The sequence below is a fragment of the Priapulus caudatus genome, unplaced genomic scaffold (genome assembly GCF_000485595.1).
Source record: "Priapulus caudatus unplaced genomic scaffold, Priapulus_caudatus-5.0.1 Scaffold112, whole genome shotgun sequence".
NCBI classification, from domain to species: Eukaryota; Metazoa; Priapulida; class Priapulimorpha; order Priapulimorphida; family Priapulidae; genus Priapulus; species Priapulus caudatus.
The window spans coordinates 487,405-501,511 of record NW_014577173.1 but is presented as its reverse complement, the minus strand read 5'-3'; the positions used below and the strand labels follow the sequence as shown (position 1 = coordinate 501,511).

At 40.1% G+C, this 14,107-nt stretch overlaps 1 protein-coding gene across 2 annotated transcripts in view; it reads left to right on the top strand.

The window, feature by feature from the left end:
* Positions 1–3,535: 3,535 nt before the first annotated feature.
* LOC106805392 (MAP kinase-interacting serine/threonine-protein kinase 2-like) overlaps positions 3,536–14,107 on the top strand; it is a 30,472-nt gene continuing 19,900 nt past the window's right edge. Inside the window, exon 1 of one of the 2 annotated variants that reach the window (XM_014806956.1) lies at positions 3,536–3,619. Coding sequence is in view for 1 of the 2 variants with exons in the window: in XM_014806955.1 (XP_014662441.1) it covers positions 9,635–9,649 (15 nt within the window). In the remaining variant the exon portion in view is untranslated. Of the gene's footprint in view, positions 3,620–9,548; positions 9,650–14,107 lie in introns of those variants that run through there. The other variant, XM_014806955.1, reaches the window with a different exon arrangement.

Here is a 14,107-nt window from a genome sequence, read left to right as displayed (position 1 = left end):
TATATATATATATATATATATATATATATATATAGGCTATAGTTGAAGCTTAGCTGGTGATCACTTGTGCTATATACTCTTAATGCTCAATCTTGGTTTGCAAGAAATTGCTTTTATACTTATACCTATCAACATTATTATATAGGCTACTAATTTTATTCTGAATTAAGCTGCAATTGACGATATTTCATAATGCTAGTTAATTAGCAGCAGTGGCTAAGTATACTCACACTTTTCATGTTTCCTTTATTAGATTGACTGTATGTATATATAGATGTCTTCTCTTGTATGTATAGTTGTGTAGTATAGTGCAATTCAGTGTAGTTTGAAAGATGCCGATTAGGTAATTTGTTAGCTTTTTTGTGATACGTTAAATACGCTTATATTAGTGGATCGAAATAGATCAAAGATTAGTGGGGTCAGTAGTTTTCGAAGTGGTGCTATCCAAGACGCACCTCCTTTTATTCACATTGACGATCAAACTGTGCATATATTCAGTATAGAATACTAATATAGATGAGATAAAATCAAAACTTTTGAGCAGATCGATTTTGAATTGTTCATATAAAAAATCAACTTAATGTGAATTTATTTGCTGTTCATTGCTATTATTGATGTTATTCAGTATATTCTTCTTCTCACACGATTGGTGCTCCAACAACCACCATTTACTTCACAGAAAAATAAACACAGCGTGGAAACGTGAAGCGTGAAAAAATCGTGCAGAATAATAAATAAAAGACTAAAGGTATGCTGCAAATGCTTTTCCCGGAACTGCAATGCATTTCCAGGATTCGTTTTTACACCAACATACGAACTTGCCGTTGTTCCAAACAAAGCGTATACTACAGTCAACTCTTCAAATTCCGAACGCCCTCAAAACCGAACCTCATGTTAAACCGGACCAACACCATCTGAGATATGTAAGATATGCCTGGCATAGGTCCCATATTAACAAACTTATAGAAAACCGAACTAAATTGACGGTCCCGTGGGTGGTCGGCATTGGGAGAGTTGACTGCGTGTACTCGAAATATAACTAAACCCGAACTAAAACTAACCCATAACCAACAAAGCAGCAAAGCAACAAAGCAAGCAACAACCAACCAACCAGCCACAAACCAACTAAATAAATAACCAACCAATCAACCGACAAACCGACCGACCGACTGACCCATCGATCAAGCAAGTAAGCATGCAAGCAGCCAACGATCCGGCTAACGCTCCATTAGGAGTGTTCCCAACTTTGATATCATTAATGATTAATGATTGATAATCCTAACCCTAACCCTAACCCTAACCCTAACCTAAATGACATTAAACTACAAACTAATATATGACCATGACCATATATATATATGTTATTATGACCATTAATGACATTAAAGTTGGGAACACTCCTAATGGAGTATCAACCAACGATCCACAGACAAACTTCCGTTAAAAATTATTATTTCAGGAAACACATAATCAAAATAAAACCAATATATATATATATATAAAATGTATAATGACAATTGAGCTGATAGTTCAACTTAGTGCCACATAGGGCCTATATACAGTCACACACAAGTGTAATTTTACGAAATGGTTATAGAGTCAATCTTGTTCAACCTATGGATCGAGACGTCGTTTTCAGACATATGACACATATGACTGTAACTGCCGAGGTCAGCAGAAGACATGTAGGTGCTGAATCAGTTTTACAGCTACTGTATTAGTTTTTGTTCTAGATATTTTCGATATTCTTTATTTGGTAAATATGTATTTTTATTCGATTAATTAATAAATAAAAATTTCCCAGAAGGGACACTCAGTAAAATCTGCTGTTGGCTGTGAAAATAAAACTACTTTCCTTACTAGTCTCCCGATAGATATCAAGTCATGCACATGGTCGCGTATTGAATCCATTATATTTTACAAATTATAGGGAGGTTACAATATTAAATATTCAGTGAGCATCGAATTTACTAAGGGGTGCTATATTTCTTTAGAAACCGCTTATTGGATTTTAAAACACGACTTGATAAGTGGGCAATTTTTCAAGGCAACGAAACGCGTTTATAATAGGCATTTTATTTTTTAAACAAAGATGGATATGTAGCCTATATAAATTATACCACATTTCACTTACTGACGCACCTGGACGATAACCGAATGCGCAGCAGGGCTCTTATATTCTGAGCAATAAAAATGGACACGTTAGAGGATTTCTTTGCCGATTGTATATTAATTGCGTATGTACATTTTCAATAATTCGGGGTGATGGTGATACTCCATTAGGAGTGTTCCCAACTTTAATGTTATTAATGGTCATAACAGGGCCGTAGTGGCCTCCCAAAAATGCCACTGCATATATGTAGCCGATGCCGGGGGCCTGGGGGAACTCTTCCAGAAATATTTTGAAATGTAGAGCCTGGAAATGGCATTTCCTGCATTTTCAGGCTATGTTAAAAGCAACCAATTCTGATCATTTTAAAAGGTCAATTTGTAAATTTCAAAGAGGAATGTAGCTAAAGCTTTCACTAAAGTATCTAAAATATATATTATGAGTATGATAACTAATAAAACATTATTTACAAAATTGTATATACTATCAGTACATAATTATGAAAAATAAGCCTATTTTCAATCTGCATTTATACTTTCACTATGTACATCTGTATGTTTTGAAGTTTGAATTTGAATAAGCACGTTGTCATATTAAATACACATTCCAAATCTTAGAGCACTGATATAACACCTCTAGTTCCAGAGCCCCCCCCCCACCATTTTTGACTTAGCAGTGGCACATACCTATTACCTACCATAATGTGGGGTGAGTGCCCCCCCCCCAAATTGTCACATAATGACAATATTTGTCATTATACGCTCCTGATCTTATATAAATATCATATCTAATTGTATCTGTACGAACGGATATATATATATATATCACATCAGCTTATTTATCATCACGTTCTAGAGCTTTTCTTTCATGAAATTTTCAACATTCAAAGAAAATCGTTACTTTTACAGCAATTGGAAGAATTTTTAGAAGGACAATATAGACAAAAATCGAATCTCAGTATAATTATCGCTTTCTGGTCCGAATTAATTTTGAGCTTTGGACAATTTAAATTTTTGGCTAGTGCTGAAATTCTGATGAGTGCTACAAACCACCGGCCCTGTATACCTACCTATTCCATATTACTTTATCGGATCAATAAATGTACACAGATAAAAATAATAGTTTTTTGTCACGTTTCTGTACATATATGTTTCTTCCTATATGTATGCTAAATTGCACAGACAAGAAAATTGGTAAACGGATCTTTCGAGGCTATCAACTACTGTACTTCCATCTCAGGGCTAAATGTGCATTTTATGTTAGACCTATACATAGTACATTCGTTCGTAACACCTGCTTTTATCACGTAAACTCCCTATGTACGTGACGCGCATGAACGAATGGCAAACGCGGTATTCCAAACGCCGAACCCCCTGTAAACAAAGTCGCCCCATCCATGTCACGTGATTCGTTTTGTTGTGACCACGCAAAATCAGTGAGTGACGGCGGTCTGTGGCGTTGCGAGCTCAGGAGATTGTGTCTGCAGAAGATGAAGTAAATACAACACAGGTAAGGATTATATTCAATAATAATGTACAGATAAATGATTTTTATGTATCGTGGTACTTGTATTACGGATTTAAAGCCAATAATAATGATGAATATGAGTGTAGTTAGACGTTAAACTGCTATCTTTCGTCACCATAGCCAACAGTACAGACAGTAGCCTCTACTGGTCATGCGCAGTTTGTCTAGAATATTCTGTCATTGTACTTCCGTGTACAGTCAGAAACCATCACCATTGTGATGTCTCTTGTAACGATTTCTAACGGCGTTTAATTTTACTGTAAAGAAATATGTAAAATATTTTGGAGGGAGTGTCATTCTCGAGGCATAAAATCAGTTTAGGTTGTGGAATTAATAGTAATATCACTAATATTAATAACAAAATTAATATTAAAAAGCTACCTATAGGCTATATTTAGAATGCAATTGCATTCTGTGATATGTTATTTAAAATGCTCTACCTTTATTCAGTTAAAATACATTGTAGTTAAACTTATAGTATTAGAATGTATGTGAATTTACTGTACATGTGTTGTTTAGCAGACGGCATGTAAACTGTCAAAACGTCAAGCATAATCTTGCTTGGAATATATTATGGAGTCCAATTAGTACCAGAAGAACAGTTGATGTTTATTGACAGAAATTTACAGTTATTTATGCAATTAGTTCATGTTCAACTTATGTACATCACATATGAGTGGATAGACTACATTTTAGGGTATTGGCTAGGATTGAGAAAGTGTATGTCTCAAATGACTGGAATAATTGTTTCCTACCATTGCAAGCGCAGAGGGTATGGACCCTAGGTTTTTTTGTACCTAAATGGTGATGTTTGAAGCTACTTTTGTACATTAAGAGATCCCATAACGTTTTAAAATTGTGTGGTTTGTTTGACATTCTATAATAATGCTACCTAGTTGGGGATTTTGTTTACGGTCATCTCCTAGAATTTCGCAGATTATAAATAATGACATAGCCTTTTCTTTAGAATAAGTAAGTACAAACGTGTAAGTAAAAATCGTGCTTATCATAAATTTATTCACTAAAATAAGTGTGGGGCGTCGGCAGCCGTTGGTAGTAAATTTGACCGTCTAGTATGAAAATAGGCCGTCGAAAATATGGTGACGTGGCTCGCCAGCTAATACCCTGCTGCATGTGTTGTGCACCAGATGTTTGTACATTGCTTTTAAATTTGCGTTTAATTGCTATACCAAAGATGTTTGGTAACAACATGTTCTTATTCTCGGATCACTGCATATCCATTGCAGAATCGTGTCACTGACTTCCAACAAAGGAGGTTTATTGCACGTCGAATACAAAGGTATCATGCGTAGTGACTACAAGGGGAAATGTGATGTGTTTGGTTTTCATTGCTGAAGCTTTCCAACCAGTTTTATATTTCTGCTTTGCAAAACAGGAGTTGAGGATACAGATAATTACTATGCACACTAGAGGTGTGCATACATGCTCAGACCAATAATTGATGGATGTATGCACAAGACTATTCAAGCAAATTGGCCTTCCACCTACTGACTTGGCATTGTCACAATACTAGTCAGTTTACTCTTTGCCTAGTAAGTGCTGAATAGGCATACAATTGATAAATAGCATAAACTATTGAAAAGCCATTTCAAAGTGTGATATTCATGGCTACGAGTGTTTCACACCAGATTAATCAATTGCTTCAGACATCTTAAGGTCACAGGTCCCAGCTAGAATGTAGATTCCATTGTTATCATTGTCATGGACTCATGGTCATACTTAATACTGTAAGAAAATTTTAGTAAAACCTGGCACCGATTTGGCAGGTCTTGCGAACTAAATTTGCATGTCTTTGTTGCAACATTACAACATACTTGGTGTCCTTAGTTTTGCAAATTCGGGGCAGTGACCACATTGAGTGATACTGATAATGGTTAACTAGCTGGAAGGTTAGTTAGGACATTTCTTAGTATATTTGATATATTGTCATATAAGAACAGTTTATGTTGCTGCACACAGATTTTAAACAATGCTATAGGGATTGTCGCCACAATGGTTTTAGTTCTGTTAGTTTCCATTAAAGGAAATTAAAATGCCAAATGAAATCTACCCTTGAACCTTGAAAGGTAGGCCTATCTTCTTTATTATAATAATGATTTATTGTTGTCCCACTGGTTTTTCTTATGGGATGACTAAAACAATTGGCAACCATTGATGACATTAATTCGGGTGATTTGAATCTTGGTTATATACATCTGTTGGTTGATTCTATCATGATCGAATCTATTGATCTCTAGATTGAATGTTTATGGAAGAATAGAAATAAGCACTTTTCCAAGTTAGATGACATTTACGGACTCTAATCAGAGCCAAAATGGTGAATACAAAGCGTAGAGAAATTATGTGAACGCAGTTTTAGCCAGATGTTGGGTTGTAATAGACTTGATTACACTTAGAACAGCCACTCTATTAATGTTGGTATGTTATTGCAAGGGCCTCTGTCGATGTGAAATAACACATTAACAGGACAATGTGACCTCTCTAATTGTTTCCTAGATGCAGAGGTGTGAGTGCAACTAGCAACTATATGACCCTCTTTTGTGTGCAGTGGCCATTGCACACTGTACAAGTGGTGGCATATAATGTAGGGCTAAATGTGTTCAGTCAAGTGATGTAGAAAGGGGAGGCCCATGTGTGCGTATTTCATGAGTGCTTTCCTGAGCTTTGTTCAATCAGGTTCGTGTGTCTTAACCAACCCCGTGGCAAAGGTGGGGGTCTGAGGGGGGTCAGACAACTCCCCCTTTAAAAGCTGGTGCCCACTTTTTTTATTCTAGATATTTGCCCAATTATCTAAAGTCCTCACACCATTTTCTTCGTTGAATTATTATTGTGCATGTACGGAATGCGTGTGTTGTACATTTGTATAGTGGGCCGAATTCCATCCGAGATCAGAAATACCATATATATATATGTTATTATGACCATTAATGACATTAAAGTTGGGAACACTCCTAATGGAGTATCAACCAACGATCCACAGACAAACTTCCGTTAAAAATTATTATTTCAGGAAACGCATAATCAAAATAAAACCAATATATATATATATATAAAATGTATAATGACAATTGAGCTGATAGTTCAACTTAGTGCCACATAGGGCCTATATACAGTCACACACAAGTGTAATTTTACGAAATGGTTATAGAGTCAATCTTGTTCAACCTATGGATCGAGACGTCGTTTTCAGACATATGACACATATGACTGTAACTGCCGAGGTCAGCAGAAGACATGTAGGTGCTGAATCAGTTTTACAGCTACTGTATTAGTTTTTGTTCTAGATATTTTCGATATTCTTTATTTGGTAAATATGTATTTTTATTCGATTAATTAATAAATAAAAATTTCCCAGAAGGGACACTCAGTAAAATCTGCTGTTGGCTGTGAAAATAAAACTACTTTCCTTACTAGTCTCCCGATAGATATCAAGTCATGCACATGGTCGCGTATTGAATCCATTATATTTTACAAATTATAGGGAGGTTACAATATTAAATATTCAGTGAGCATCGAATTTACTAAGGGGTGCTATATTTCTTCAGAAACCGCTTATTGGATTTTAAAACACGACTTGATAAGTGGGCAATTTTTCAAGGCAACGAAACGCGTTTATAATAGGCATTTTATTTTTTAAACAAAGATGGATATGTAGCCTATATAAATTATACCACATTTCACTTACTGACGCACCTGGACGATAACCGAATGCGCAGCAGGGCTCTTATATTCTGAGCAATAAAAATGGACACGTTAGAGGATTTCTTTGCCGATTGTATATTAATTGCGTATGTACATTTTCAATAATTCGGGGTGATGGTGATACTCCATTAGGAGTGTTCCCAACTTTAATGGTATTAATGGTCATAACAGGGCCGTAGTGGCCTCCCAAAAATGCCACTGCATATATGTAGCCGATGCCGGGGGCCTGGGGGAACTCTTCCAGAAATATTTTGAAATGTAGAGCCTGGAAATGGCATTTCCTGCATTTTCAGGCTATGTTATTGAATTATTATTGTGCATGTACGGAATGCGTGTGTTGTACATTTGTATAGTGGGCCGAATTCCATCCGAGATCAGAAATACCATATATATATATATATATATATATATACAATGTCAGCGTCACATGACAACGGCCAGTTGACTTGCTCAGGTTCATTAGCGGATGATGCAGTTCTACGCATAAAAAAACTCGTCTTCTAAGAGCATTAATGCGTGTAGTAAGGCATTCACCTCTTGCCATGATCCGTGCGCACTATAGCACGTATCACGTAGAGCTAGAAGAGGCAAGCTAGCTAGGAAACTGCAACTAAACACCATACTGTGCGTGTCTGCGTGACATAATGTTTTAAAAGGCTACTGTCAGCTGCTTTGCTTCGTATGAGGGTGAAAGACCTCTGAACGTGTTCATCAATTCACTGAATATACGTGCTTTGACGTATTCACTTTTCTACACATACTTTGTCTATTATTGTACACTGTTCGTTTTGAAAGACAAATATTCTGAAATAATTTTTAAAAGTGTTTTTGCGGCATGATTACATTCATGGCTTGGCTTTTTATGATCCACGTTCTGGTGAAAAAGACCCACTACTCCTGGAATGCTTGCTATGGGGCTGTTACCATATGCTGAAAGACGATCACGACATTGCTCTTTTCGCATTGGCCTTGTCTGCGGCATTTTGTTCAAATTGTGAGGGTCAGAACTCTGCGTTAGTATACGGCTTAGGTTATAGCTAGGTGTGGTTTTACGTCAATAGTTTGTCCTCTATAGGTTTGACGTGACTATAGGAGTGAAAAACCGGCTTATAAAATATCGTTACTAGTCACAATTTGCCGTGATCATTCAAGCTCACTGAGGTGCCTATATATACATATATATATATATATGTTTCCCGTGGTGTAAGATTATACGACGTGAAGTTGATGGGCAGGTCGACATTTTCCTCATATATACAGTGTCGGCTAAATAGATTAAATATCGGTGTTTGGCTCGGCCTTTCGATATCACATTACTGAAGTTCTGTCTGAAATTCGTGCTATTGCGAACCCACTCTTTCCCTTGGAGGCTGTACTCTGACTCATTGAGATCAAGGACTGGCCGGAAAGGCCTGCCACTTGTGGGTCACCCAAATCTCTCGAAATCGGCCATTCCTCCTTCCACAGGTTCGTTCCTTGTGTGTCTTGTGTGTGCACAGCTGGTGACCGTGGAAGCCACGTGGCGTGAAGAACTTGGCCCGTAGGCTCCACGAGCACCAACCACCAGCGTGCTCGCTGATGCTTTGTCTGAATCTCAGCTTGGCTGCTTGGGCTATTTCGGTTGCTCTCCACTCCTCCACTGAGCGAGGTTTACCATTCTGTCTGGGCGGTGCATATCTCAGCTTAGACGGGCCACCGTTCCTCCTTTGTGCGCACGCACAGCAGCAGCAGCGCAGACGCGAAAACGCGGAGCCAGTCTCGTTTGCAGATGGCGTGTTCTGCTGATCCTGGGGGGTTAAATCCGATCCCGTGCGTGCGGGGGGAAATGAATGTGTGACGGAGTGACGCAGGAATCATCGGTGATCACATTTTTAAAACTACACTATGTACACCCCCTACTCTTCTCCCTCCTTTCCTCGTAAAAAAACTGTGCGTGCTGCCAGCAGCTATAAACTGCTGACCAGTGATCATGCGTGCTGAGAGCGTTCGTCATGGTACGTGATTGTGAAGCGATGTTTCGTAATACTTGTCGACTCGGCGGCTCGTAGATTTCGTCAGCATGTTTGCGAGCAGTTCCTGCAGAGCGCATGACTTCGTGGGTTCCGGTTGGGGGGGGGAGGGGGAAGATAACGGTTTGTTCCATGACCTGGATGCGAGTAGACACACACGTATATATATATCTCGGGAGCGTTGGGCTTTGGGTTGCAGTCTCGCTGTGCATGTCCTGTCCGTGTGTCAACATCTGAAGGAGCTCGTGCCGTGATAGCAGCAGGAATGGTAGCAGATCTGGTACGTAGGTTCGTGAAACACCGACGGGGTGACGAATGTTCTATTTGTTAACTGGCGTGGTATGATTGCACGCTAGAACCCACTCGTCGGTTTCACGGGTGATAGATACTTCAGCTTACATGACCCGATAGTGTTTGGTTGCTATAGGTATTATTTTCTGCTTGATCAATTATTGAACTCTGCCGCGGTTGGTAAGATAAGATTAACTAGGTGAAAGTTGTTAGGTAGCCATAGTGATGGTCTAGTCTGCGGTGCAAGCTAGTTAGGTAGCACTAAATTGTTTGTGTAAAGTCTGTGAGTAAAAAGACTGCCGTCTATTGTCCGCTTCCCCGAAGGCAGTTTAGACAAAGCAGGGCTTGTTTTTAGAGCTGTTTCCGTAAGGTGTGTGTATGTAAGATGCGTTTAACTTGTCAGTTCTTGTAATGTTACTACTATCCACATAGCATGTGAAGGAATGGTCACAACTGTATAGCCGTGTTCGATGTGAAATTGCGGATGTATGAAGCTATCCATAGATGTTTCTGTTGTCTGAATATCAAGTAGTGGAATTTATTCTATGACCATATATGTTCTTACAAGTTACAACTGAATGTCTCCAAGGCTGAAGGTCTTTGGCTACTATTTCTCAGTGATTGAATCAACCTATTATTGTGGAAAATCATTAACCATGCTGCTAAACTAGCGTTTTAAATTGACTACGTCACGAATTTTCTATGGTAAAATTTGTAAAATTTTTGTTGCCATTTTTTTACATTAAAAGTAAAAACTAACGGGACTAAACGTATAGTCAAATTCTTACCTGATAAGATTGTTTCTCAACTGGTTAAAAATCCAAAAAACCTGGACGATTTGATATTAGTGTTCATGACATTAATTGCTTGCTAAGGGTCACAAGTGTATGTTCACATCAAACAATATAGTAAAATAAGAAGTATAATGCAGCAATTTAACCATAAAAAGTGAACAGAATTACTTATATTTTGTAAAAAAGTGGAAATATACTGTTTATTTTTTACTATTTACGGTGACGTAATTACTTTAAGTACAGTAGATTTCTCACGGCTTCAAATCACATGTGACTATGTAGTTCGCGGATGACAGGCGTAAGCGTGTGGTGACTTGCAATTAGTGACTAATCTATTCATGACTAATCTATTCATGCACGTGGCAGCTTAGCTTTCCCGTTATATTGCTCGTGGCCTGGGCATCTTGCATTGTCGCTGCCGCGTGGGATTACATTGCTCTGACACATCTCCCTCCCCGGGCCGCAGATACTCCTACGAATCATCGCTACGAGTCGTGGCAGTTTGATGGATGTTCGTGAGCTCACGGGAAGAGGCTGAGATCTTGTCTCATCGCGTGTAAACGATACTGTAACCTACTGTGCACTTTTCTACAGTCGATGGTCGATTCAATTCATGCCGACGTGGCACAGTAGAAATTGTTTGCTGAATCACCCACCACTAGACCCACACGTGTGCATGATGCAACGTATTGGCACGATTTCAAAATCTTTTATCGCGCGACAAATTGCTTATGTATACACTTGCTGTAAACGTATTTGCAGTGTTAAAAAAATCGTGCAATGTACTTTATAGGCCATAAATATCTGGCAAACTTCGGGCGTTTTCTTAAAAAGTTTTTGCTGGTCTACACAAAAATAGTGCAGTCCCAAACAAACGATAACAGTATGCCTGCGCAGGCGCAAAATGGTTGTCACCACAGAAACACCATAGTTATAAAATTACATAAATCGTTTTAAGGTATAGCAACCAGTTTTAGTAGCAAACAAAATTTACCATATTTGTAAAATGTTTAAAGTTGTAATAATATTTAGTCTCCGTTATCAGAAAAAGCACTAATTATTATTACATTAGTAATCACTTGAGCCGATTGCTTGGCTGTATCGTGGATGTGGTAATTGAAGTTGTTGTCTTACTCTTAGTGCTTTCTTGATTATCTGGGAAATGTGTAAGCAGCAAGACCGGGGATAATTAGTTATGGACTTTAAAATGATTACTTCAACAATACATAATCAGGAGTGAATAATAGAGGTCTCTATTATCTCTAAATCTCTATTATTCACTCCTGATATTATCTTACGATTGGGACTTACTTTAACCCCTGTAATTAATGGTACATGAACGATGAACGGTTAGGCGGTGTGCCTATTTTGTATTTTGGGGGTGTTTATTTACTCCCTGGCAGTACCATGCCAACACTGGTTGTCTTTCCTAGCTGAGGTCGCCCTTTGTCGACGTATTTCTTCAGCAGTGGTCTCACTCAGAAGTGGTCGTCCAGCCTGCAGTGGTCTCCCCAGCAGTGGTCGTCCAGCCTGCAGTAAATGCATTAGCAGTTCGGCACCGCTGAATATATCTGCAGCTTGTGCATGTACATGTAATGTTACACGTGCGCCGTGAGAGATGTGACATCTGTATGCTCGGGTCACGGGGTGTTTCTCACAGCTCCCTCTCTCTCAGTATTGCCCTCTGTATAGCAGACCATAGTGCATGTGGAGTCATATGTGTGGAGTGCCGTAGTTATAGTGCCAGCGTCGTAGTTGTGTATGGTTGAACAGACCACTGTGTGACCAGTACAGGTGTAGGGTTATAATGAAACTGTGAGAACAAGTAAGCCTGCCCTTACTGCCTGAAATAAAACGCAGCTCGAAAGTGCGTTTAGCCGCGCGTTTGGCGGCTAATGGTTGTATGCTTACTAAATGCGTGTGATAAGCGGCAGCTGTGAAACCTTCCAGGAAAAATCGGATGAAGCCAATACAAAGCCGTTTATAGTTTGCATCCTGGAAGTCATACTTCCGAGACAGAAAACTGGGATTAAACGTAATCCCAGACACGTTTTTTTCGCCATGCATGCATCCGGGAAAGAATTGCTGCACAGTCGTACGATAATAAATAAACTGCAATTTTTTTTACGCTTGTCGGCACAGTTTAGTTGGGTAGGAACCTTGGAGTTGATGGGGTTGGCAGTGTAGAGAGAACGGGGGAATGTGGGTGGTGGCGTCCTTGGGAGGTGACCTATCATGTATCCTAAATCGTGAAGCACTGCAGGGTCAGCGAGCTCTGCGTGTGTGTAAGTGCAAGCACCCAGATCACGAGTGCATCGATCTACGTCTTTGGCCCCGTGCCAGTAAACAACAGCTAATTTTCCCCCGCTTTGAACTCTGTATGACGCGCACCGGCAACTTTCCTTTCACCACCGATAGCCAGACCCCTATTGCTTGTGCATCACGAGTGTGAATGTCCCTTGGAATCTCTCCAGGACTCGGTAATCTATGGTGAGCGGGACATGAAGGGATATTCGGGCTCCAGTGTGTTTACTCCCGTGTCCGCTCCCAGTTTGGACAGGCTGCCGGTAGTCGGATGTATCGTATACTTGCAGAGTACGTGTTGTTTATCAGGCATCATGTGTGTTACATAGTTGCATAGTATTAGTGTGTTTTGTACGTGTGTTTGTATTTTCCGGTTGATAATGAGAGATTACAGGTCCCCGCAGCACTCACGCTTCGTTGTTGTTTGTCCGTGTCCGTATTTATTGTGATTCGTGGAATTCCCACGTTTTGCGAAACGCGTGGCCGCGTGGGCGCCCCCAAACCCACGCCTTTCATTCATTCAATGTCACCTCGCGGCGGCTCCGACGCACGCACGCGCGTGACGTCAGCTTCCGTCGCCGTGAGAACCTGTCGTTGACAAAATTTTGAATTCGAAGAAGTGGGAGCGGCGCGGACAGGAGATTGGCTGGCCGCAGGCTGCGTCTGTAGCGACGAGCCTGTCTGCTGCCGCGGCGCGGATCAGCAGCGTTGTCTACACTGACCTTGATCCTTGCAGGAATGATAACTCGACGCCCGTCAGCGTCCGGGAACTCGGTCTTTGTCCGTCGCAAACCAAACTGGATATCGCGCATTGTGTTATCCCCCCTGTCTGCATCTCCCCCCCCCACCCCCCAGCAGCAGCAACCGTCCGGTGGGAAGGGGGATAATGCATGTCAAGGGCAGTCGCTAGCTATGTTGAATCGGTCGCAGTGAGTAAGTAGCCAGCCATCTGGTGTTGGTTTGGCAGGAGAGAGTGTGGCGAGAGCTGAGATGTGTTGTCGGCCTGTCTCAGCGGTCGCACTCAGTAACTAATATCGACGAGATTTTATCGCTTATAAGTTTTCGATGGGCGGGGGGGGGCTGAAAAAACCAGGAGGGCGCCGTCAGCAAAAAAAAATCACAAGTAGTTATGCCTCTCACAAGTCGAAAATTGCAGAACTTTAGCAGGATCACGATTCACGTCACTTGCAAACTTACGACATTGTAGCCTAAGGATGTCAAAACAACTTTCGATGCTTCTTACAGTGGCTTCCAGGAAGCCAGGCGCGTGGGGCGCCGTCACCGTAGATAGATAGATAGATAGATAGATAGATAGATAGATAGATAGATAGATAGATAGATAGATAGAT